Consider the following 26,746-nt stretch of genomic DNA (forward strand, 5'->3'; position numbering starts at 1 on the left):
ATTAAACGTACGGTCTATAAAGTCAGGCTTCATTCTCGGATCCATCAGCATGGATCATAACTCTGACACATGGGAAAGTTGCTTGAATGTTCCATACTTTTTCAGTGAGTTAGTGAATGAATCTACTTACCAGAATAAGGCAGCTGGCACCCAATATAAAAGGGGCATATCTTGGATTCCCCTGACAATCGTCCTTTATGAAGAAGGAATCTGGAAATAGTTACACTCTGTGTTTCTAAAGAGGCCCAGTTTGGAAGTTGGTGCCAAAAATGCAGAGCTCAGTCCGATCCTAAAGAGATATACAGCGATTGACAATTACATGGTGATTGCAACTTAATCATGAAAGAATTGAGCTATAGGGAGAGGTTGAATAGGCTGGGGCTGTTTTCCCTGGAGTGTCGGAGGCTGATGGGTGACCTTATAAAGGTATTTAAAATCAAGAGGGATATGGATAGAGTAAATAGACATAGTCTTTTTCCTGGGGTGGGGGAGTCCAGAACTGGAGGGCACAGGTTTAGGGTGAAAGAGGAAAGATACAAAAGAGACCTAAGGGGCAACTTTTCACACAGAGGATGCTGTGTGTATAGAATGCGTTGCCAGAGGAAGTGGTGGAGGCTGGTACAATTGCAACACTTACATGGCACCTGGATGGGTATATGAATCGGAAGGGTTTGGAGGGATATGGGTCGAGTGCTGGCAAGTGGGATTAGATTAGGTTGGGATATCTGGTCGTCATGAATGAGTTGGACTGAAGGGGTTGTTTCTGTGCTGTACATCTGTGTGACTCAATGACTCTAATTAATAATCTACTTTGCAACATAATTCATACCTAACTAGGGTGGTGCTAAGGCCTTCAAGAAAAAAAATAAAGGGAACGAAACAAATTCTTAAAAAATAGACATGGAAACAGAAGCATAAAAAAAACCAAAAATTCATTGCTTTTATAATTTGTAATTATTCGTCCATTTTAAAGCAATTTGGAAATATCTCATCACTCATCTTCTTTCAAGAGGATTGTACTGCAGTCTCTATCAGTTAATAAGCATGACAGTTCTTGAAAAGACAAAAAAACCCTACTCTGATCCAAAATAAACATTGCTACGTAAAAGTTTACTTGTTTTTGTTTTCTGTTGAATGAAAATGTGGTGGCTCAGAGTTCCAAGGGTTAATGTAACATCTCTGAGAGATGTCACATTAGATAGATAGCTCATCCATTTACAGCAGCTCATTGGGGTGCATCGTGCTGAGCTTTTCATAATGGCTGGAAATATTTTCATTTTTGCTTCCTGCTAAAGAGGCTTGGATAGAAAAACCTTCTTTTGGTAAGCCACTGGGAGAGCACCTCACGATAAGTGGAAGGGAAATTGCGTTTCCTATTGAGGCCTGTGTGACGATGCTGCTGGAGTGTGGCATGCAGGAAGAGGTAACCTTTCTCTTTCTTTAATCTATCAGCTCACTAACATCCGCTCCTGCTGTATCTGCTATAGGTTGATTTTGTTTCGGAGAGTATTTGTGGAACAATGCTAACAATATATTCTACTGACCCACTTTTTGTGATGTTCCCACTTCAAAAGATTAACAGATGCATTTGAAAATAAAAATTGAGTGTCAGCAGAACTAAATTTTTCCTGTCATAAGAAAACTGCTCTTTGACCTGATTGTAATCACTGCTGGTCATTTGGGACCTCAGCCAGCCTGAGATGGATTTTGCGGTGAAGTGACAGTACTCATTGCTGATCTCAAGGAATGCTGTGCACAAAGGCTTAGCTATCTCTGGGACCTGCGTTACAACTTTTTTGACATTGTGCAAATCTGTCACTGTGTGAAGTGGAGTAGTAGTGGGGGCACTGAACACATTGCAGTATTTACACATAATTAATGGCATGGTGGCTCAGTGGTTAACCGTGCTGCCTCATAGTGCCAGGGACCCTGGTACAATTCCACCCTTAGCCAACTGTTTGTGTGGAGTTTATACATTGTCCCTGTGCCCTCCCATAGTCTAAAGGTATGCATAGGTAGATTGGCCATGCTAAATTGCCCCATAGTGTCCAGGGATGTGTGGGTTAGATGAGTTAGCCTTGAGACTTATTGGGTAGGGGAATGGGTCTGTGTGTGATGCTCTTCAGAGGGTTGGTGTGGAATGTCCTGTTCCAATATTGTAAGGATTCGAAGGAACTAACTGTGAATTTAAAGCACCTCTTATTCTTTCCAGTACTGAAGGAAATGGTTATGATTTATTTAAGGTAGAAGCTAAAATAGTGATAAATGTTCAAAGAATGTGAAAAATGTGTGGAATTATTTTCTCATAATAGGGAAATTTTGACATTCCACAAATATATGATTCGCTTTTCAGCTCAAAGTGTTATGATAAGAATGAGATTTGTGTATTGTATACATTTTGTTTAACAAGGATGAACTTTTTCAGGGGTTTTTACAATGAGATTAAAAGTGTAAGAGTGATAAGTTCCCATTAATTGCACTTTGATGGTTCTCCCAACAGCACATCCTCTGGAGAAGTGTAGTATAATTGCCAGCAACTTTAGCATTTCCCTGTTACTCTGCACGTGTGCAGAATCGAGAGGTTACTATCAGTTTCAATGGAGCAGTGACTATGACAGCTGACAGTTTTGCCATTGCTTTCAGGACAAGAGCATTTTCAACATAATAGAAGAAAAAAATAATTGGTTTTGTGTAAATTTTTCCACATCCTTATTCCAAACCATTGGCATATCAGTACTGAAGAAAAGGGTAGACAGAGAACTGCAGAAGGTAGCCTTTTGCTCCTTCTTCCAGTAGAATCCTTTGCCAGCAGCGGAACTGTCCGGAATTGTGGAAAATACTTCTTTAAACTGGGAGAGTGTAAAATCGGGTCCCTGAATTTCACACGTGAGGAGTTTGTGATCAGTTCATGATGTGAAAATAGCACTCATGAATCAAGTACTTGGCTTTCAAATTGAATCACATTTGTTCTCTGCGCAATGTCAAGTCTATTCTAAAATAATACTGTTACATTGCAGACTTATTACTTGCAGACACAGAATACACTAGTGAATGTGACACTAGTTGCAGTTTAAGTATTCTTTTATATACTCGAATCAGTAAACTTATTCTTCCTGCACACCAGATATAACCTTTGTCTTGTTTGCGTAATGTCAAATATATAATGGCTATCTGTGTATATTGCATGTTTAGCTGAGCATTTACGTCCCCGATATTAGTCTCCAACTGTGCTTATGCTGCAGGGTTTGAGTAAAATATTATGGCTCGTGGTCAACATGCTTCTCAAGCAATCTAATTTGACAAGAAAATCATTGCTATAAGCAACATTTTTGATAATTGAAAATGAAAGTGACCCTTTGTGTCCCTTATTGAGATGGTTAGATGTTATTCCTTGCCGATGTTGTTGATCAGAGTTTGTTCCCCAGGGCCTCTTCAGAGTAGCAGCTTCTGCCTCCAAACTTAAAAAGCTGAAAGCTTCTCTTGACTGTGGTGTGCTGGACGTGCAAGAATATTCTGTTGACCCTCATGCTGTGGCAGGTACGATGCACAGCAGGAACTGCTGTGGTTTTGAAAGGTGTAATAATCAAATACCCTTAATTGATTCATATTCTTTATTACACTGACTGTATTTAAATAGGTATTGGATCTTCTACGACAGCAGCCGATAGTTTTAATCTTGATTACTTTTGAGTTACGTTTAATCTGATCAATTTTAATCTCATACAAAGTTTCACCTGATCTGTGTTGCTTCAGATTGTGGTTAGGCCTGTGCAGTAGTAGAATATGAGTGTAGAAGAGAATTAAACCGATCTTTTCAAGAAAGTGTGATCTAAATTTGGGGTATATTCATTTAAAAATTCATTTTTCTATCTCATTAAATTCTGTAGATACAAGTTGTATGCAGTTCTTCTAAATGTCTCAGTTTACCAATTTACAATATGAGTTTTTAAAATGTAACATGCACACTGGTATAATAGGCTTCTGTCATATTTCTACAAAACAGCCTTCTACACTGCATTTCTGATCATTTTAGTGAAAATGCAAAGTCTCAATTTTCAATTGCCAGCTCCTGCTAAATGCCTTAGTATTGGAAATAGAGGCTGTTAATGCATGTTTTTCTTCACAGATGCTGCCAAACTTGATGAGTATTTCCAGCGTTATCTGTTTTTAGTAGATTTCTAGCATCTACACTATTTTATGTGTAAACCTTAGTTGTCTGAAGTCTGAGAGAATTTTTATTCTCTATCAAGCCCTGAAGTGGAGCACTGCCTGTCAGTGATTGGCTTGAGTCAGTAATCTATGATAGCAGCACTCTTCCATTACAGTCTGTGAGTTTTGATATTGTGTGCTGGGAAAACCAAGGCAATTTATGGACAGTTTGCTTGGGTGTGGAAAAATGTGAATTTGTTAATTTACCTGTAAATGAACCTGAGAAAGCAATGAGGGCAGTGGTGATTTTCCTTAAGTTGGTACCTGTAGCTCAGAGTTAAAGCTCAGCGGCCTTAGGGCCAGACAGCAAGGTTCTAAGTGGGTGTAGGGTTTGGGGCCAGATCTAGTGTTACACCAAATTCCCACTAAGTTTTGCTCCCATCAGAATTCCTGGAAAAGAACCTCAATAGGTAAGCTAATTGGCCCAGATATTGTGATGACCAGGGGGTTGGAGGAGCAACGTAGACTGGATCAGGACTGTATGGAATTGCTGACACAGCTGTTTCCATGGGATTGGCCCAGGACATTGATTTTTCTGATGAGCAGTTCCCATGTGCCTGGAGCCTTCCGAGAAAGTCCATTGAGAATTTGGATGGTTCCGACTCAGGGAAATTGCAGAATTAAAAGCCTACTCTCCCTCCTATTAAACTGAACTTCAAACTCACCACTCACCCTTCAACATCAAGCAGTCATCCCCACCACCCCTGACGTGCCATCCTCAGCCCTGCCCAATCCCACTGACACTCTTCTGATACTCTCCTCCGCTCTCCCCACTACAATCCAGCCCAACCAGACCCAAACCCTGACATACATTCACCACTCATCTGCTTACCTACACCCTATACTCCTCACCCACCTGGCTCAATTCCTAACTGGGAATCTACCCTCCTGATCCTTGTTCCACTTTACCTATGTGAGAGCCTCCTCACTTCATCCATCAGCCACTTACCTTATACACTCACCTTTTCTCAGTCACTATCATAGAACCTTCGGAACTTTTAACTCCTGAAAATGGGAAAATTTAAAATCCTTTTTTAAAATCATTTCATATTGGTTACTCTGTATTCCACTTCTTCAAAAAATACTGAAAATTTTGCAAGTGGATTTTGTTAAAAGCTTGCTTGGGTTTTATAGCCCAGAATATTTCTTTTACCTTTGAAAGCTCTATTTAAAAAGATATACCAGAGATCTGTAATCCATTCAATCTTTGAAGATTTGGTCCAGGATATTATGACAGTATTTACAGTAATCCTTTTACTGCATTAACAAGATGAAAATGCATTGCCTTCCTTTATAAGGGGCTCTTAAATCGTATCTTCGAGAGTTACCAGAACCCTTGATGACGTTTGAATTGTATGATGAATGGATACAAGCATCAAAGTAAGTACTTAATAATGAGTTCTTTTAATTGCATGCTGTCTCCATCTATGATTTAAAGTTCATCCCTTTTATTATAATCCTGGATTACATTGAGCTAGACAAAAAAGAAAACAAGAATTCACACTGATAATTATGTAAAACAAGCAATGGTATAGTATATTTTACCCTGATGTGTTGTGTCAGGTAATGTAATAATCAAAAATTGTTATTTCCTCAGAAGCCTAGTAATGGGAAATCAATTGAAGTATTTAATTTACTTATTCAAAAAGAAATTGAATAAATATCTAGTTGGGAATTTGATTGAAGGTTATACAGAAAAGTACAATCTGAAATATCAAATACTTGACAGGAGATGAAGGTGTTTGGGTGTTTAGGATAGAAGAGGGCAGTAAGGCAGAGTTACAAAGTAGGATTGTTGAATAAATTATGCGGGAATTTATTTTGAGAAATTAAACGATAGAGTTAAGTCCATGAAAAGATAGTTTTACAATGTCCTTGTAAGACACAGGCTGTTTGATTGGCCCTTTCTCATTTCATACCTTATTATCCAGGTTCATGTCCATATTTTTCACATAACTTCCTTGTAGCATTCATATTGTGACATGAAGCTCCCAAACAGAAAGTAGAGACTTTCCCACATGAAGAAAAGTAAGCAACTTGGTTACCCTGCAATTTCCCCACATCGCTCCCTTTACAGAGATAGGAGTAAGTTGTTTGCTCATTCCTGACAAATAGCAGGTTTTGGATTTAGACTTGCCCTCTGTGAGTGGGAAACAGAGGTCAAGGTTGTTCCCAGGTGCCAAACTCAATCCAAGAGGAAATTCTTTGTGATCTTAATGGTGAAGCCCTAAAATGGCCTGGTGAAAGATTTTCCATCTAAGTAAGGATAGTGGGCAAAGTCCAGAATCTGAAGAGCCAATCAGAGGCCTTTCAACTTGAAATGAAGCAGCAGGCTGTAAAGGAAGGTAGGTAAGCAAAAGGATGCCTCAGTCGTTCCAACTTCTTTTAGTTAGAGAGTGAATCTTGCTGGCATTTCGTTTCTGTTTTGGGGGCCCCTCTACAGGATAGCCAATGGATACTCCTGTACCAACATCGGTAGGGATGGCATCTTGACCTGTGCAGGGCTATGAGTTCTCAGTTTGCCACCTCCAAGTGTTTAAACTGGCCCTGCCAACTGCTGAATCAGCAATTTTCCTGTTGGCCCCCTTTAATTGGTCTCAATTAAGTGCTTCCTGAATTTGATAAGCTGACTTGCCTAATACAGGACAGGAGCTCTGCAGGTCTCCAATATTGCCTTGGCTAAAAGAGCTTGGGGGGTGGAGAGTTGCTGCAGAAAGGGAAACTGGCCCACTGGCCAATCAAGCTAGTAATAGCTTTCACTGGCTTTTGGACTGTAATTCCAGCTCTTTTTCTCTATCTGATAGAAATCAATTGCATAGTTATACAAGGACTAGCAGAAAATCACATACTGCATTTGTCTCTATGGCTAAATTTGATTCACTTTCCAATGGTTAGTTGAAGCATGATCTAGGCAAAAGGTCTGGGTAGTTGCTTGCTCAAGCAGTCAAGCAAGATATGAAGAAGAGAGAATAGAAGGAAAAGCAAAAGCACAGTGAGGCTATAAAAATCAATAGAAATGAGCTCCAGAGCAATGGAAATCAAAACTGAGCTTGGAAGAAAACAATAGCTGAAATTACATGACAGTCTAATTTTAGTCACAGGCAGTTGAAGACTAGCAGATGCAAATATTATTTGAAATGGTCAAATTTTCACTTCCAGAAAATCAAGTTCTTTTGACATGCATTTAAGAAATTCTCATTTATGAACTGCGAATCAGAATAATGAGAAAACTATTTGCAAAATGCATAAGTAACATTCTGTATTTAAAATGACCAGCATTCAAGAGCAAGAGAAGCGGCTCCAAGCTTTATGGAATGCATGTGAGAAACTACCCAAAGCAAATTACAACAATTTCAGGTAACTAAATACCAGCCTCGATTGTGTAATTGTATGTAATTAAACAGTCGCGTTCTACTTATTTTATCATTAGCACTGGTGCTGCAAAAGGAATAATTACACTGGTTGTATGGATTACCAAAACAGTCTATAGAATGAGCCTACGAAGCCTACTGTGGAGCCTGTCAAAAAGCATGGTATTTATTGATGTTTTCATCATACCATTGAGAAAACCTGTGGGCATCAGAGAAGTATGCAGTGGAATTCTTGATCTGAATCTGCAGTCAGTTCTACATTTTTATTTTAACTCTTCACGTTTGGTAAAAGGTTAACATTTTTTTACTTGACCTTCACATCTCAAATTTTAATCAGTTAAATTCTCCTGTGAGACAATAGGCTGGATTGTCTGAGGAGTAGCAATCTCAATCAGATTGCCGTTCTGCTCCTAGTTTCTTGCGTTAAGAAAGAGCGTAGGAGAAAGTGAGGACTGCCGATGCTGGAGATCAGAGTCGAGGGTGTGATGCTGGAAAAGCGCAGCAGGTCAGGCAGCATCCAAGGCGCAGGAGAATCAACGTTTTGGGCATAAGCCCTTCGTCAGGAATTTTTGCCCTCCTGATGAAGGACTTATGCCTGAAATGTTGATTCTCCTGCTCCTCGGATGCTGCCTGACCTTCTGTGCTTTTCCAGCACCACACTCTCGAGTTAAGAAAGAGACCCCTGTTCAGGACCCTGTAAGACATTCTGTTCATGGCTCCTTCAGAAATGCAGAACATACCTTAAATCTAACTGTCCCTTGAGATCAAGATAGTCGGGGTAGTTGGGGAAGAAGAGGGAGGGGACAGATGTTGATCCGCACTTACTAACTTTGTATTCTTTGCTCTGTTCTATTACCCTAATGCACTTTGTAGGGTAGGATCTGTCTGTACTGCACACAAAGCAAAACATTCCACTGTACTTAGGTACGTGTGACAATAATAAATCAAGTCAAATCAAACGTCTTCATAGCAGAAGTTCTGTAATTAAAAAGTTCAGCAGCACAGAGACTCACTTTGACAGTTCCTGCGCAAGGGTAAGTGTGTTAGATAGGTGTGAGGTTAGTGTGCCAGGTGGATGGGGTGCCAGAATGCAAGCTATAAAGAGTGCCAGATAAATGATGGTGTGTTCAGGGCAGGTTGAGGTAGGTCAGAGTTATCAAATAGAGAGGGAGAGGAGGTGGGTGTTGTGTCTGGCAAGAAAGGGGGGCTATCAGTCCACAAACTGTCATTTCCAGCAGAGAGGTAGGATTGGATTGTGTCCCATGTTGGCAGATGGAGGGAAGAGGTGTGGGTTTGGATCTCGTTGGGGAGGGCTGCTGTCAGGTTCCAGCAATGGAGGCGAAAGGGCATCAGAAGACCGAGTGAAACCTTCAGAATTCTTGGATTGAAATGGATACTTTCAAAGAGTTCCAGATACAGGAGAATTCCTAATGAATATGCAATTCCCTCGCCAATTCAAAAGTAAATTGCTTTCTACCAGAAGTAATTTTGGTTATTGAGATGTATAAAACATGACATTAAACATTTGAAGAGAAGGTTTGAACCTATCAGAGTTCTTTGGGGAAGTATTATATGTATTAGAAGCTGATGTGAATGTATATTAAAAATGGAGAAGTTCTGTGCACTGTCACATTGTAAAATAATTTAAATCAGCAGATCCTTTAACCATTTGAAACTAACATCTAGCCTGAAGGCAAAAATGTAAAGCTTGTTATTTCACTGTTTTATTGACACAAGGATTAGTGCAGCTTGACTAGATCCATAATCAATCATCATCATAGTGAGTGATCTTCTAGATCTCAGTTTAATTGACTGTTGTAAGTTATTGTAAAGGGATTAGCTGTCTTTAGTGTGAGTCAATTAATACAATTTTTTAATAAGTAATTAAGTAATTGATCTATTTAAATGGATTGAAGAGTTTTTAAAAATTCAATCATAGAATGTAGTCGTCACCGATTGGCCAGCATTTATTACTTACTTTTCCATTAGAATGTTTTCTCAATATGATAAGGTCTAATAGATGCTTAGAATATCATTCTATTTCATCACAACATTGTCCCTGTTGTAGGTCCATGGTTGATGCTAGATATGTTGGCATTTAGGACATAAATGGAAAGAGTGGGAATAAGAGCATAGTTTGGCATTATCTAGCACTAAGTTGGCATAGTGACAATAAAGGGCTATTGGGATGAGTGCAGAGTCACTGTTGGCATAGAAGTATGAAGAACTATGAGAGTGAATTGTGTAGAATGGGTTGGAACTAAGTTGGCATGAAGGGTGTGGTGTGAGTACAGAAGCATCAGTTGACATGAAGAGTATGAGATGCCATGGAGTGAGGGTGGGAGCATGACATGGCATAAGTTGGCATGGATGGTGCATTGAGAGTGTGTGTGTGGGCATGGAAGGAGATTTGAGTGTTGGTTTTGGATTTACTGCCTTCTTTACAACATGAATAAAGTCCCAGAATATCAAGACTGACCTTTTCTACAATGTGCCTTCCCTATTATACGATAATTCCTGTCACTATCTGCAAACAGTTTCCCAGGCAGCAGACGGCCACGAACATTCGCTTCCCCACCCTAAATGAAAATCTGACCTCTCAGTGTCTTATTTTTTGATCCAGGTTTGTGGAGCTGAAAATGTCTCTGTCTCTATACTCCTGACTCAGGTGTGAAAGGTCAACCCTTTGGGTTTAAATTCTTTCGTGGCCTCAGGTCCCTCTGTCTCAGTAACCACCTCCAGCTCTGCCCAACCCAATCTTTCCTACCCTACACACTTTCCTGACCTCCAACTTTTGGGTTTTGTGAGTGTGCCTTCTTTTTAAGCTCAACCATTAGCAGTCATGCTTTCAGCCACAAGTGACCCAAACAGTGAAATCCCTGAAAAATCCTCTTTGCTTTGCCACTTCTTGTTTCCCCTTTATGACTCTGCTTAAAACCCACTGTCCTCATCAGCTTTTGGTCTCCCCTTCTACACTTTTTTGGCTCACAGTGTATTTTTGTCTGATTAATCTCTCTAAAAGCAAGGTGCTTTAATGTTAAGATGAGTAGACAATTGCCAGTTATTGAAACAATAGTCAGAATCTCCAGCATTTTATAGAATGTAGTGATTTACATAATACAATGTATCTTCAATCTACAGATACTTAATAAAATTTCTAGCCAAGCTGACAGAATATCAAGATGCTAACAAAATGACACCTGGTAACATGGCAATTGTTCTTGGACCCAACTTGCTCTGGACAGTCAATGAAGGGTAAGGGTTTATTATGTTATATTGTTAATTACTGTGAAACTCTGTTAGCCCAATTTTGGAAAACTTATGACTTTAAATTAGTCAGACAAAAAGGCATTTAGGTCCATGTAGATCCTTGGAGCATCTTATAATTTGGAAATAGTTTATGGTTCTTATAGCCTGGTACACAAAATCAACACACTTCCTCTGATTACTGAAAAGAGAGACATGTTACTAAGTTTTCCACCTGAGGTCAAATGCAAGAATGTCAAATTTCAAGCAATCACACAACTTATATTACAGGCGATAAGGGCCACTTTAGGGCCTGAAACTTGTTCAGTCAACAGTGACTTAACTGGAAAAGCAAGCCACCGCAAACATTTAAACGACAGGTTAAGTGAGCTGTCTGGTGCTGCTATTATGCGGTGGTTGTGTTAGTATTTGGTATTTTCCACTAACAGGATGCTGTCAGACCAAAAAGACTGTTGGTGCAATGCCAGGCTAGGTTGTACATTTTGAAAGTTGAGAAAAAGTGAGGAGGGCAGATGCTAGAAAGTCAGAGTTGAAAAGTGTGGTGCTGAAAAGCACAACAGATCAGGCAACATGCAAGGAGCAGGACAGTCAAGGTTTCAGGCATAGGCCCTTGGCTGATCAAATTAAATAGAATGTTGCTTTGTTTGTTCATAAGAGGTAAAAACAGTCCTCAAATAACTATACTTATAAAACCCAAAACAAAATGTCTAGTGTTAGATTGGATTCCATAATTGGGCAGCACTTGCTGAATAATCCTGAGGGTGCCAATAACAATGCTAACAGCCAGTTGAAGATAATCAGTCAAGCCTGTAATGTGGCTTATTTCTGTTTGCTGAAAGGAATGGATATACTTGCATATGTAATGACCTGTTCTCTGCAAACGAAAGGAATATATTTGAGCCTGTGACACTTTGGAGTCACCCAGGAGTTTTAGAAGCATATGATCCTGTTGCTACTTCCATGACAAAACTTTGGAAATTCAGAGTTAACATGCCAATAAATTTGCACGCTTTTCACCTATAGCATAAATTGTTGTGATTGTTTGAAATTTGGCCTTTTTTATTTGTCCTGAAGAATGCAGGGTGAGAAGTTTCAGTTACATGTTTCTCTTTTCAGTAATATTCAAGATTTGTACTACCAAGCCTGTACTGTGATTACCATGTGACGGGAATCAGTTAAATTACAGATTGACTGAACCTATAATCTGCTTTTGTATAACCCTACTTATCACTGAGGAATTGTAAAATGGTTCTTTGCAAAGTGCAATCATTTTATGGGTAATTTGTTTGCTAAAATAAAGTTAACCTGTTCACTCCCTTTTTATCCATAGGTCTATGACTGAAATGATGACAACAGTCTCAATACAGATTGTAGGGATCATTGAACCCATAATTCAACATGCTGATTGGTTCTTCCCAGGAGGTAAATACTGAAATGGTCTTGTAAACCCTTTAAGTAGCTTTCCCTTTTGTGCAGCTTTTGACCAGCCCTGCTCCCTCTAATTTCCCATGGAGGGTGGGTTGGCGTTGATGGTGGGGAACGAGGCCTGTTCCTTGGGACAGGAGGGGGCCCAGTATGGCAGTAAATCAGAGCAGAGTAACAGGTGTGCCCCTCCTGGCTCCTCAAAAAGCAATTAAAACATGCTTTTTGGCTCCTGTCTGAGGGCATGTCGCACTGAGATGAGACTGAAAATGGAAATCAGTGCCTAACCTGTGTCTTCTCAAAATGACTACACTCTCTAGCCCCAACTTAACATTAAACAACATTATTCAAATCTAGCACTTATTGAGGTGTTGGAAGTCTACTCTCCCTCAATAGCTCTTATGAAATAATCAGAGACTTGATCAAGCTGAGGTTTCTCGGCTCGAGAGGTCTCAATGACAAGGACTTCATGGCAATAACTAATAATTTTCTACTGGTGCACAAGATGGTGATTGTTGATTTCATGTCAGAGTGTGTTAGCCTTGAAGTTACATTCTATTATAAAAGCAAGACTTTGCAGATGCTGGTGATGATCAGTAGTAACTGTGGGGAGAGTTATTAAGCAACTAAGGTGAGATTAGAATTCCCGACAACTGGTCACCTTGTTGGTTTTTTGTCGTAATGCCTCTTCAGAGTTTATTTTCCAGGTGGGAGGTGAAACAGCGACCTGTCCCCAGAGGGAAGGACATAACCTGAGCTAGTTAAGAGACCTAATAAGGTCAGTGAAAGGATGCACCCTCTCATTGACAGACCTGGGGCCAGAGCACTCTATCTCACTTCTTAAGTATCTGACCCTCATTTTCAGGCCAATAATGTTTGGTCAAACAATTGAAACTCTACTTGTGTGAAAAACACGGAACAATAAGAGACTTTTTGAGCAATAGTAGACTTTCCCACATGGAAGCAGGCCTCTAGGCCCCACCAGTCCCTCCATACAAGGAACTCATTATAATCATGTTTATCTACTGGTTCCCAAATATCTCAACACTTCTCTTTCATCCACTGATCCAATCCAATCTCAACCTCAATCACATTAAATATGCCTGACCAAAAACCTTCAAGTCATTTCTGCAGACTTGCAACCATCAAGGTGGGGATGCGTTCCTGCCCTCTGTTCAACATCCCTTCCATTTTAACTTGTTTTCTACGTTTTGTAACTGCTGGAAGTTGTTTACTTCTATTTGCCCTCCCCATATTTCATGATTTTCCATGCTTCTATTTGAAAGGTCTGTAACCTGCATTACTGTCATGAGAAGAAGCGCCAATTTTCCATATCTTTCTGTATATTAGTATTTCCTCATTCCAAGCAGTGAATCTTAGTGAATCCATGTGGCATTCTGTCATGCATTTAATATCCTTTCAATAGTAAGGAGCCCAGACTTCTAGCTTCTGTACTTCTAGCTTTAGTCTGTAGAAGAGGCAAGGCCAGAGGCACTAGGTTTCAGTAAAACGTAACAAGGTGGCTTAATTTGTAACAAAGTGTAGTTGTGAGATATGACAAATCCAGGTCTTGATGTTGATTGGGCAATGGAAGATGCAGCAAGAGCCTTTTGATCAGTGATTGAAACAGACAGCTAAAGTCAGTAGTTGTGTGTTTGGGTTATATTCCCTATGCTGTGCTTAACACCCCAGTTTAAATAATGCCCAGAAAAATGTATATGGAGGCACTCATGTTTGTATGCTAATCTTTGCACACCCTAATGTTCAGGATATTGCTATAACCTTCATATTATGCTGCTTCTAAGTATAATGACATTGCACGCTGAATGTAAACATTCCATTCCCAATAATGACAATCCCTCTGGGGAATATTGAAATTCAGCAAAAGCATAATAAACTGTTTACATCAAGCTGTTAGTTTTGACTATGTTGGGTTCAGTGCTAACATTTATTTTCTTGTTTGAATATTAGTGAGTGACTTTGAAATGTGCACTGCACACAGTTAGTGACACGAATGGCACTAAGATTTGCTACTGTCAATGCAGTACCTCATTCCTTTCCAAAACAATCACTTTCTGTTCTCTGCCAAGTGACAGGACATCACTTTGCTGCTACTTCCCATTGCTCTGATTGACAGACAAGTAGGTAAAGGTGGTAGCTCATTACCTGAAGGAAATCGTGCTGGAGATAGAAACAATGATGGTGTTCAGTGCATGATGCAAGGCGCTCTCACATAAACACATAAATTAGGAGCGGAGGACTGTCACACAGCCATACAAGCCTGCTGTTCCACCATTTAGTATTATCTTGGCTAATCTGCTCACCACATTGCTGCCTTTCCAGATAACCTTTAATGCCCCATGCTTAACAATAATCTATCTATCTTTGCCTTAAATATAGTCAAAGATTCTGCTTCCACCACCTTTTGAGGAATTTGAATTTGAATTGAATTTATTGTCACGTGTACCGAGGCACAGTGAAAAGCTTTGTCTTGCGAGCAATACAGGCAAATCACATTGTTAAGTAGCATAGGTAAGAAAATAATAGGTTTATCAGAGCAAAAACAAAAACACAGTTACAAAAACACAGTTAAGAGTTTGTGAGTCCATTCAGTAAGGTAGAAACTGTTTCGAAACCGGCTGGTACGTGTGTTCAGGCTTCTGTACCTTCTCCCCAATGGTAGCGGTTGTAGAAAAACTTTGCCAGGGTGGGATGGATCTTTGAGAATGCTGGCTTCCTTTCCTTGACAGCGGGCCTGGTAGATGGATTCTATAGATAGGAGGTTAGCCTTTGTGATTGTCCGGGCCAAGTTCACCACTCTCTGTAACCATCTCCGATCTTGAATGGTACAGTTGCCATACCAGGTCGTGATACATCCAGACAGAATGCTCTCAAGGGTATTTGCCGTCATGCCAAATTTCTTCAGCTGCCTGAGGAAGAAGAGACATTGTTGGGCCTTTGTAACCGGTGCTCCACATGAAGAGTCCAAGAAAGCTTGTTGTGGATGACCTCTCCCAGGAGTTTGACACTGTCCATTCATTCCACCTCTGTGCTGTCAATGTGTAGGGGGGGCATGAGTAACATCCCGCCAAAAGTCAATAATGTGTTCCTTGGCTTTGCTGGCATTGAGAGCTAGGTTGTTCTCAGTGCACCATTTTTCCAGGTCTTCCACCTCCTGTCTGTAGTCTGTTTTGTCACCATCTGAGATTCAACCGACTATGGTGGTGCCATCAGCGAACTTGTAAATGGCATTAGTCTGGTATTTGGTGAGGCAGTCATGGGTATACAGTGTGTATAGTAGGAGGCTGAGTATGCATCCCTGGTGGGGGCTCCAGTGTTGAGTGTTAGGGAAGATGAAATATTGTCCCCAATCTTCACTAATTGTGGCCTGTGGATCAGGAAACTGAGGATCCCATTGCAGAGAGTGGGGCTTAGTCCGAGATGACTAAGTTTAGTAATCAGTCTCAAAAGGATAATAGTGTTGAAGGTGAACTGTCATCAATGAGTAGGATTCTTACGTAGCTTTTGTTGGTGTCAAGATGTTCTAGGGAGGAGTGAAGGGTAAGTGATATGGCATCTGACATGGATCTGTTGGTCCGATAGGCAAATTGGAGTGGGTCAAGATTAGTGGGGAGGCTGGAGTTGATTAATGCCATGACCAGCCTTTCAAAGTACTTCATGACCACCGAAGTTAGGATCATTCATTGAGACATGCTGCATGAGCCTTCTTAGGCACAGGGATGATGTTGGCTCTCTTGAAACAGGCAGGGACAGTGGCCTGCTACAGGGAGAGGTTGAAGATGTCCGAAAAGACCTCTGTCAGTTGATCTGCGCATGCTCTGAGTGCACGGCCTGGTACTCCAACGATCTCATAGCTTTCCTTGGATTCACACGAAGGAAAGCTGATCTGACCTCTGATGCAGTGACTGTTGGGATAGGTTTGTCGGGACTTGTCGGAATAGGTGTTACTTCTCCGCCAAAATTCTGCTCAAAGGGAGCATAGAAGGTGTTGAGACGATCTAAGAGGGATGAGGGTGAGAGGAAGAGAGTTCCAAAGACTCATGACCTTGAATAAGAAAAAAATTCTCATTTCTGTCTGAAAAGGGCAACCCTTTTTGTTTTAATAGTGACTCCATTGTTCTAGCTAAGGGGTTTGGTTAGTTTAGTTGGCTGGACGGCTGGTTTGTAAAGCAGAATGATACCAACAATGTGGGTTCAATGTCTGCTTAGGCTACCACAAAGGACTGCTCTTCTCAATCTCACCCTTCACCTCAGGTTATACTCGCTCTCTCTCTCTCTCTCCCTCTCTCCCCCTCTCTCTCTCTCTCTCTCTAATGAGTGTCCGAGTGTCTAGTAGGACTTTTAGTTCGAGATTCTTCCACAAAAGGAAATATCCTCTCTATATCCAGCCTGATAAGACCACCTAGGACCATCTTGGCTTCCACCAAGTCACCTCGTACTCTTCTAAACTCCAGCAGATACAAGTCTAGCCTCTCCAACCCTTCTTCATAAGACAAGACATTCATCCCAGGTATTAATCTAATAACCCTTCTCTGAACTGCCTCCAGTACATTTACATCCTTCCTTACGTAAGAGACCAATACTGTACACTATACTCCTGGTATGGTTTTACTATTGCCCATATTACTGAAGTATGACCTCCCCACTTTTGAATTCATTTCCATTTGCAATGTCAAGTAACATTCTATTAGCTTTCCAAATCACTTGTTGTACCTGCATATTAAGTTTTGCAATTTATGAACTAGGATGTCCAGCTCCAGGTAGTAAAGATGGGGTCATTGAATATTTTTAAGTCAGAGGCAGTTAGACTCTTGTTAGCCAAGGGAATCAATGTTCTTTGGGGTAGATGTAAATGTGGGATTTAAAGCATAAGCAGATCAGACATGATCATATTGAATGGTGGAGTAGACTTAAGGAGCCACAGGTCTACACTGCTCATATTTTGTATGTATCCCTCAGTATTTCAGAACTGTACAATCTCTCACCATTTACATATCGTTCCTAATACTCACAAATTGAACGACTTTGTATTTTTACATATTCCAGATTTACATTTTCCAGATCTATGCCCACTCAGTTTACCTAGTCATATCCTGCTGGAGGTTCCTTATGTCCTTTCCTACCTATCTTTCAAAATAAAAGTTAGCAATCACCATCAGTCTCTCCGAGCCATTTATAAAAGTTATAGAAGGTCCTGAGCCTGGTACTACTCCTGTGGCACACCACTCATTGTATCTTATCAACCCAAAAAAAGTGCATTTGTGCCTTCTGTCTGTTAGCTAGTCAATCTTCTACTTATGCTCATATGCTACCTCCTACACTGTGAGTTCTTACTTTTCAGAATAACCTTTAACACGGCACCTTCTCAAATGCCTTCTGTAAATCTAAGTACAGGACAACCACTGATTCCCCATTATCCAGATCACATATTACTTACTCAAATAATTCTAATAAATTGGTTAAACATGATTTACCTTTCACAAAGCATGCTGACTTTTCCTAATTACCTTGAACCTTCCAAGTGTCCTGCTATAATGTCTTTAATAATAGCTTCTATCATCTTGTCTTGAACCAACTAACCTGTAGTTTCCTAATTTCTATATCCCACACATTTTGAATAAAGGAGTTACATTCACTATTTATCAATCTAATGGAACTTTTCCAAATCTTGGAAAATTAAAATCAATACCTAAAGTGTCCCACTAGCCACTTCTTTTAAGACCATTGGATGTATTTATGAAAGCAGGAAACTATTAGCCCACAGTTCCAATGATTCACTCAGTACTACTTCCCTGTGATTGTAATTTTCCCGCGTTTCTCCCTGCCTTCCATTTCTAGAATAACTGCTATTTTTGGAAAATTCTGGGGACTATGTAAACGAATGTTATTGTAAATGATTGGTTATATTAAATTGTTCCAACTCAAGCAAGACTGCAGAAGTTAACAAGTAATAACAAATAAAACAGCATCTTTGCCAGCACTGCCAACATCCCAAGAATTACACAAACAAGATTTATTTTTATAAGTGATGATGTAAAGCAAGGACCAGTGATTAGGTTGTATAAAGCTTGTAAGAACATTGTGAGAAGGGAGATCAAGAGGTAATAAACTTCACGGTTTTGAGGGTGAGTCTTGCTTTCAGCAAAGTGGGGATTCGGGAAAAGGAACACTGTACATGGTGAAAGTATGTTTGACGAGGGAACATCACTACTTTTTTGCAGGAACCAGAGAGGCAAGTCTATTTGAGGAAATGGGGACAATGATGTAAATGGGAGACAATAAAAGATGCTGTGACTTGGAGTGGAAGAAAATTTGTAGATATTGGATTACTGCAGTAATGGACTGTGAGCTGTATTTCTTTTAAAAACAGATATTGAATTTAATGTCACTGGCAGTTATGGCAGCCCGGTCCACACCAACCATAATGCAAACTATAACTCCATGCCATCTCCAGACATCGATCATTCTGACCGCAAGCAGCACGACCAAGGCAGGCGACCACTCAGCGTTGCAACTGACAACATGATGCTGGAGTTTTACAAAAAGGATGGGTAGGTACTAGTTATTGTCCTGCTTTCATCAGTGCTCTGTACAGAGCAATTTTGTTTCATATGAATAAAACCGCATGCTAAAGAAGAGAGAAACTGGAGTGAAACGATATACATGGGGACGGTGTACAAATCTACCTTATAACAATATTTTGAATTGAGATTAATGTAAATATATTTCAGGGATAGTGACTTCTTATTTTAATTTGTTGGAAAATAATTAAAATTTGCATGAATATAATTTATTTTTATCTACATTCTCAGCACAATATTCAAGAGGACTTGTTTTTAAAAACTTTAAATTCTCTGCCTGAATGGCCCGAATGTCAATGTAAATATCACTTTAGCCTCTGCTAAAAGTATCAGTGTCACACAGTTTTTGCATTGTTGCAGATTCAAAAGTGTAGGTTTTACTATGTCAGGCATCTGCACCAATCTGAGTGTGTGTATTTCATACCAGTTAGAAACACGTGTGATGGGGTATGTGTGGATTCAATTGTGTATTTCCTGGATAATTGATGGGAGAGGTTAACTGTGGTAACAGGATGTGGTGATGGTATGTATGAAATAATTTTTACCTTTTGAGTGAGCAGGAAGAATGATTTTCCTGTGTTATCACTCATAGCATTAATAGGTAAAAGGTTCTATCTCACCACCAGCCATGCAGTTATATGGAATTATTCCCATCCGGCTACATAACCTTCAATGAATAAAGATCTAAGCTTGTGGATAGTTTGTAAATGAATCAGTTACTGTGTTTCTTTGGTCCATAATTTTTTATGGCATTTCAACTGCAGTGCAAAGCCTTCATAAGGATGTAATCCTCCATCAGAGTGTCACCAAGTTTCAGTACATTCAAAAGACAGTTTGCTGATGCTTATTACTGTGGAAAAATGTATTTACAAAGTATTTAGAATGGGCTTGAGTGAACCTTGCAGTGAATGGAACTGAACAAGCTATTGAAAATTTAGGCCTTGGGTCTGCCCAAGGGGAATGGGGAGGTTATAAATTAACCAGTTTGTCGAAGTAAAACTTTGATGTTCCATTTTATGCTACATCAGTCCAGTTTGGTTCACTTGGGGTTAGCTCATCAACAATTCTTATGAATGTTGAATATTGACACATGTCCTGCCATTAAGTAGCATTGTGGGTGTCTGTATCTTATGCCTGTGGCGTGGATGTAAAATGGTTCTCCAGTTGGCTCGGTGGCTTTAATCAGTAAGTCACTGAGCCAGATACACCAGGAAATTTGCCAGGGTTAATTCCAGGTCTCCACCGGGGCAACAATAGGGGGCACTCAGATGCTCCTAGCTTTGTGTGTGGGGGTGACAGGGGAATTATTCAAAGGTTCGTAGTCCTGTACGTGTGCATATCTAAGTGTGTGTGTCTGTGTGTGTGTGTGTGTGTGTGTGTGTGTGTGTGTGTGTGTGTGTGTGTGTAGTCCCTTACTATGGACCTAATTGGGTTTGTTTCTGCTGGGTCTCCTCACCTGAATAGCCTACGAAGGATCACATATGAGTTATGGACACTGGGCAATTGCTAGAGGTTGTCTGATCCCAGTGGAACCATTTCCCATTAGAACTGTACTTTCTATGGGGAGAAGGGAAAAGCACAACTGGTGAAAGAAAATGGTGTGCTTTGTATATTCTCACTTTCTTGCCTCAGTATTTTGTTGTAAGTGTTTACTGTACCAGTTATCCACATTTTATAACTTGTACTGCGTACATACACTAAGGCTTCTGTGTGCTAATGTGGGTAACTCCGTGATGCTCCTTATTGAGTTGTGGTGTGTATTGTTCAGGCATTTCATACCAGCTTCTCCTTAATTTTCTTCATCTTTCTTTTACCTTTTGCCCATCTGGGAATGCTGCAGTTGTGTCGCTGCCTCATTCTTGCTGTCACACTTTTGTTCCCATTCGTGTTAACTGAATACTTTTAGCTGTAAATTCATGTCAGTTGAGTACTCTTGCCCAGACTACACATTTTACCATGTTTACAGCCCAAATTACATGAGATCACGTTCTGCATCTTGTCCAACATGGCTACTGCGGTAAGCAATTTTTTGACTTTCCACCAAAGTACAGCACGTTAAAATGATCAGTGTAAAATGAGCTTTTAGTATTTTGTAAATCTTTTCATTCCAGTGAATTATGTGCCATAGTTTGAGTTTTGCTGTTTGTACATAGTGAATTTGTCATCCTTGCATATTTAGATATCTCCGGTTAGACTTTAGAGGTTGCCATGAAGCTTATTAAATGTATCTAAAGGAATAATAGCTTTTGTTCGATATGTGTCTTAGTATATTTACTCCAATTGAGCATGTAACAAGTGGTAAAAATGCTAAAGATGTTTTTGAATTTGCATTGTTGGTGTATTTTTTCAGTTTAAAATGTCTTTAGTTATTGACGGACTGTGGGTATGAAAGAAAAACTGACAATATTCTGTGCACCATAATTTTATCTTACTTGTAACTTTGAATGTCACGTCACCTCAGTTTTTTGCATCTGAGTCAGTCCTGGGTTAAAGTCCCACTCCAGGGCTTACACATATAACCTAGAGTAACACTTCACTGTAATACTGGGAGAGCTACCTTTGACAGATGACACTAAACTGAATCTCTGCTTGATCTTATGACATTCAAAAATTAGGGAATTTTCCTAGTATCCTCCTCAGCATTTCTTCCTTCAGTGGCCACCAGAAGTAGATTAGCCACTGATTATGGAATCTTGCTGTGCACCACAACAGTGACTGCACTGCTATACTAGGTAATCGGCCCATTCTGAGAAAGTAATAAAGTAATACATAATGAATTCAAGTCCTTTCCCTATTTGTGATGTCCCTTTTATAAATTGCTTTCCAGATCCTTCCCTGTGCTTCTCAATAGGATAGTGGAAAAGTCAGCTTGCCGGCACGTTTGTGCGACTTTGCTCCTGACCCAGGCTGTTTGAGCCCATGGCACTCCCTGTCAGAACACTGACTGCTGCAGCATGACATCATCCCTCTGGTTGCTGCATAACACGCTATTATAAACTTCTCCTCGTTAATTGTCCAGCCATCAGGAACCAGTAATGGAAGTTTACTGTACAGCAAGTAGCCTTGATCTAAGTATGTGTTTTGTGACTCTCACTACTTGGTACAAGTATTACAGGCACTTCAGTGTGAACTTCTGTTAAAAGTTCCTGCTGCATCAATATTTTCATTGTCAAACTCACTTGTTTTACTTAACAGGAATCGGCTACCTTTGCAAAAACTGCTGTTTGATTCATTTAATCCTTTATGTTATGTTCTAAATAGTATTGTTTTGTTTCTGCTAATGCAGCCTTAGGAAAATCCAAAGGTACTGTATTCGATACATCTGTGTGACTGGTTGTTGATAATAACATGAGAGGAGGACACTGAGATAGGGAGCATCACACAAGTAATAAATACAAAATGTAGAAATTACCATAATTCACATGTGAAAATAGGCATCCTTTTATACGTGCAAATTTGAGATGTTTGTAGATATATTTTAAGATTTGATATCATATCGAAAAGCTTGGAATAAGCTGGTAAATATTCCAAAACTAGGAGTGCACATTTACTGAAGTAAGTGGTTGGAAAATGGTTTGACCAAGGATTTCAGACCCACAATCATGTCTTAATGGTAGGCAGCTTTGAGGGTGTTTGTTTGGCATATCTGTAATGTGGATGAACACAGAATTTAAATGTTAGTGAGTTGGAGAGTTTTTAACCTGCTTCTACAGACTTTCAGCCTCCTTTCTATTCTGTATCTAATACAACTTGAATGTCTGTCATTCCATTACAAATTCTCTCCAGTGATTAGATCCTGTATTTCCCAGTGAGGAGAATGTGTTGTGTTGAGTTGTTCAGGGCTGTTCTGTGGCATCACCTGATTGGCAAATTAAGACTGGCAGTTCTTGTTAGCCTAGATGCCAGTCACTGCTCACCCCCTGCCTCGGGAAACAATGGGTGACTTGAATGTGATTGGAGCTTAAATAAAGGGACATGTGAAATCACATGGTGAAAACTGCACTGAGATTGTATGTTGTTTTGAGGGAGATAATTGTCTGAGTCTGAGTAACGGGAAGCTTATATATCACCATAATGCATCCGAAAATCACAGCAACATGTTCCCTCCAGCACAGACAATGGAAAGGTTTCTTGGAACCAGCATTCCCTCAAACTTTCTTCCTCAAACTTGCACAGGCCTCTGAAGCCACTTCTGGAACCGATACCGATGACTGTATGCAGAACCTTCACACAGCTTAGAGGGAACATGACTTGGCACCTCACCAAGTTGTAAAGCAACCCCACCGAGAAATAGAAATAGAGTTCTGCAGTTATTCTGGGAGTGTTGTAAAGTACATTACATCTGTATAAAATACAGCAGAGGACTCGGGGATGTTTGGGTGCACTTGTCCCATGGCGCCTGCAATTGCAGTTATACCAATCTCTTCAGCTAGTCATACACCTCTGCTATTTCCCACAATCATGCAAATCTCTCCTGCAGTTGTTATCTGAGCTCAACCTTTAGTGTTATAGTTGTTGTTTATGATTTGGAGCAATGCAGGATGCATGCTGCATTAAATATGCATGGCAGATGCAGTACAATGTGGATAAATGTGAGGTTATCCACATATCCACAGCAAAAACAGGAAGGTATATTATTATTTGAATGGCTGTAAATTGAGAGTGGGGAATGTTTAATGAGACCTAGGTGGCCTTGTGCACCAGTCGCTGAAAGTAAGCACACAGGCACAGCAGGCAGTAAAGGAGGAAAACTGTATGTTGGCCTTTATAAGGAAATTTCAGTACAGGGACAAGTATGTCTTGCAGCAATTATACAGGGCATTGGTGAGGCCACACCTGGAATGTGTGCAGTTTTGGTCTCCTTATCTGAGGAAGGGTGTTCTTGCTATAGAGGGAGTGCAGCAAAGATTCACCAAATTGATTCCTGGGATGGTAGGTCTGACCTTTGAGGAGAAGTTAAATCAGTTGGATTGTAGTTATTGGAGTTTAGAAGAATTAGGAGGGATCTCATAAAAACCTATAAAATTCTAACAGGGCTGGACAGGTTAGAAGCAGAAAAGATGTTCCCAATGGTGGAGGAGTCCAGAACCAAGGGTCATAGTTTAAGGATAAGGAGTAAACCTTTTAGGACTAAGACATTTCTTCACCAGAGCCTGTGGGATCAATTACCACAGATGTTGGTTGAAGCCAAAACATTATGTTTTCAAGAAGGATATAGCTCCTGTGGCTAAAGGGATATAGTGGGAGGGTGGGATTAAGGTGTTGAGCTTGATCAGCCATGATCATATTGAATGATAGAGTAGGGTCAAGGGTCAAATCAACCAATGAACCAAACCGCCCCGTGGCCTAACATTTCAACTCCCCCTCCCACTCTGCCGAGGACATGGAGGTCCTGGGCCTCCTCCACCGCCGCTCCCTCACCACCAGACGCATGGAAGAAGAACACCTCATCTTCCGCCTCGGAACACTTCAACCCCAGGGCATCAATGTGGACTTCAACAGCTTCCTCATTTCCCCTTCCCCCACCTCATCCTAGTTTCTAACCTCCAGCAACACTGTCCCCTTGACTTGTCCGGACTTGTCTAACCTGCCCAGCTCCTTTTCCACCTATCCACTCCACCCTCTCCTCCCTGACCTATCACCTTCATCTCCTCCCCCACTGACCTATTGTACTCTATGCTACTCTATCCCCATCCCCACCCTCCTCTAGCTTATCTCTCCACGCTTCAGGCTCTCTGCCTTTATTCCTGATGAAGGGCTTTTGCCCGAAACGTCGATTTTGCCTGTCCTCAGATGCTGCCTGAATTGCTGTGCTCTTCCAGCACCACTGATCCAGAATCAAGGGTCAAATGGCCTACTCCTGTTCCTGTCTTCGATGTTTCTATGTTAGTATGGTTGGGTAGGCAGAGATAACCCCATGTTAAAATTGAAATAAGTTGCTTAAGCTCTGATCATAAAACTGACTTTGTGGCATGGTTCAATGCACTTGGAAATAGTTTAATTACCCTGTAGACAGTCCCTGACTTAATGTGGAACAGGTTATATAAATTCACAGCTCACAGCCCTATTTGTGCTTTCCTGCCTGTTTCTTTTCCCCTTTCCTCTCCTTCCATGAATTTGTGTATTTCTTGTTATTGTATAGCTACACAGTCACCTAGCTTTGTCAGTCACTTATCCCCAATCTGTACTCTCCATACATAAACCTACATAATGAATATCAACACACTGGTGAGGCTGACATGAAGTTAGATCCTATCCTGTTCCAGCACTTGCTCATAGACTTTCAGTCGGGAATACTGGATATGGATCAGGAGCAGGAACACAAGCTGATCCGACCTCCTCCTTCAGTTCGGGACACTGGTCAACTACAGGAAGCCGATACTGCCCTGACTAACTTATCACATACTGATTGGTTTTATTGTAGTTCTGTTGTGACATTGACATTGGTTTGAACTCTCCTTGTTTTCACCTTGAAAGTCATTTATTGAATGCAAAGATATGAGAGAACAGAGATCTTTTTGGCCTAATCAAGATAGCAAATTCTCATCAAATATACAGAAATATTCTTATGCATTTGGCAATGGCTGCTCTGATAGATTTGTGCCAACAGTGGTGAATTGTACCTGTTATTTTGAATGAGAGAGGAGAATTAGAAACCAAACAATTTGCTGATTACGAGACAATTAAACATGATTCTGAGTTGCTGTATTTAAGGGGAGAGGCAGTTGCTGATCCCCTTAATACTCTGAAAAGGTTCTGAACTTTTATCTATCAAAATATTGAAATATTGCGTGTAATTCTGGTCTTCTTCCTATCGGAAAGATGTTGTGAAACTTGAAAGGGTTCAGAAAAGATTTACAAGGATGTTGCCAGGGTTGGAGGATTTTTCCCTGGAGCGTCGGAGGCTGAGGGGTGATCTTATAGAGGTTTACAAAATTATGAGGGGCATGGAGAGGATAAATAGACAAAGTCTTTTCCTTGGGATCGGAGAGTCCAGAACTAGAGGGCATAGGTTTAGGGTGAGAAGGGAAAAATATATAAGAGATCTAAGGGGCAACTTTTTCACATAGGGTGGTATGCTGCCTGGTACGTGTATGGAATGAGCTGCCAGAGGAAGTGGTGGAGGCTGGTACAATTGCAACATTAAAGAGGCATCTGGATGGGTATATGAATAGGAAGGGTTTGGAGGGATATGGCCGGGTGCTGGCAGGTGGGACTAGATTGGGTTGGGATATCTGGTCGGCATGGACGGGTTGGAAGGTTCTGTTTCCATGCTGTTTCTGTACATCTCTATGACTATAAAATCCACACTTTATTTGATCTCAGGTTATTTATTGTTTTCCAATTTGCACACACTCCTCCCTGATCCTCTCGTTTACTTGGATTTAAACTGCTAAAATTGACCCTGAATCTCTTGTGCCACGTATTCTATTAAGATGAGGAGCTACAACATAATACTTTAGGTTGATGTTTTAGTTTCCCAATTTCCACTGAAATTATCTTTGATTTTTGGTGATTTATACCTGTCTTTGTGAGAACCATTTCTCAGAAGATCTTTCAAAAATTAAAGCTACAAATGCAATACTGGGCTTATTGTTGCCTGGTAAAGAAGAACAATGAGTTCAGTTGTGATGTGTCTCGCCTTCTAAATTAAGGACTTTGAGAAGAATTTCATGTTGTGGGGGTTGAATTTTTTGCTTTGGGCACAATGAACTTGTAACGTGTTTGAAATTGTTGCAATAGGTTGTCGCTCAAATTTTGTTAAAATTAATTTGGATAATCAAATAGGACAATTGGGCAGCTTATTACAACCTTGCTGTAACCTTTGTATAGAGTCTTGGTGAGTCTGCACCTTCAGTATTGTGTGTAGTTTGG

General features: G+C 40.3%; 1 protein-coding gene across 9 annotated transcripts in view; it reads left to right on the forward strand.

Moving 5' to 3' along the window:
- arhgap44a (Rho GTPase activating protein 44a) overlaps positions 1-26,746 on the forward strand; it is a 314,883-nt gene that overhangs the window by 258,077 nt on the left and 30,060 nt on the right. For 7 of the 9 annotated variants that reach the window (XM_088000491.1, XM_088000494.1, XM_088000490.1 and 4 more), the window contains 8 exons: positions 1,296-1,423; positions 3,426-3,537; positions 5,508-5,589; positions 7,486-7,566; positions 10,722-10,835; positions 12,178-12,269; positions 18,661-18,841; positions 22,158-22,175. In XM_088000491.1, coding sequence (XP_087856617.1) covers positions 1,296-1,423; positions 3,426-3,537; positions 5,508-5,589; positions 7,486-7,566; positions 10,722-10,835; positions 12,178-12,269; positions 18,661-18,841; positions 22,158-22,175 — 808 coding nt within the window. The remainder of the gene's footprint in view (positions 1-1,295; positions 1,424-3,425; positions 3,538-5,507; positions 5,590-7,485; positions 7,567-10,721; positions 10,836-12,177; positions 12,270-18,660; positions 18,842-22,157; positions 22,176-26,746) is intronic. The other 2 variants (XM_043714503.2, XM_043714514.2) reach the window with 1 other exon arrangement.

The sequence above is a fragment of the Chiloscyllium plagiosum genome, unplaced genomic scaffold (assembly GCF_037043375.1).
Source record: "Chiloscyllium plagiosum isolate Xiang-an unplaced genomic scaffold, Cpla_swu_hap1 HiC_scaffold_25, whole genome shotgun sequence".
Taxonomy (NCBI): domain Eukaryota; kingdom Metazoa; phylum Chordata; class Chondrichthyes; order Orectolobiformes; family Hemiscylliidae; genus Chiloscyllium; species Chiloscyllium plagiosum.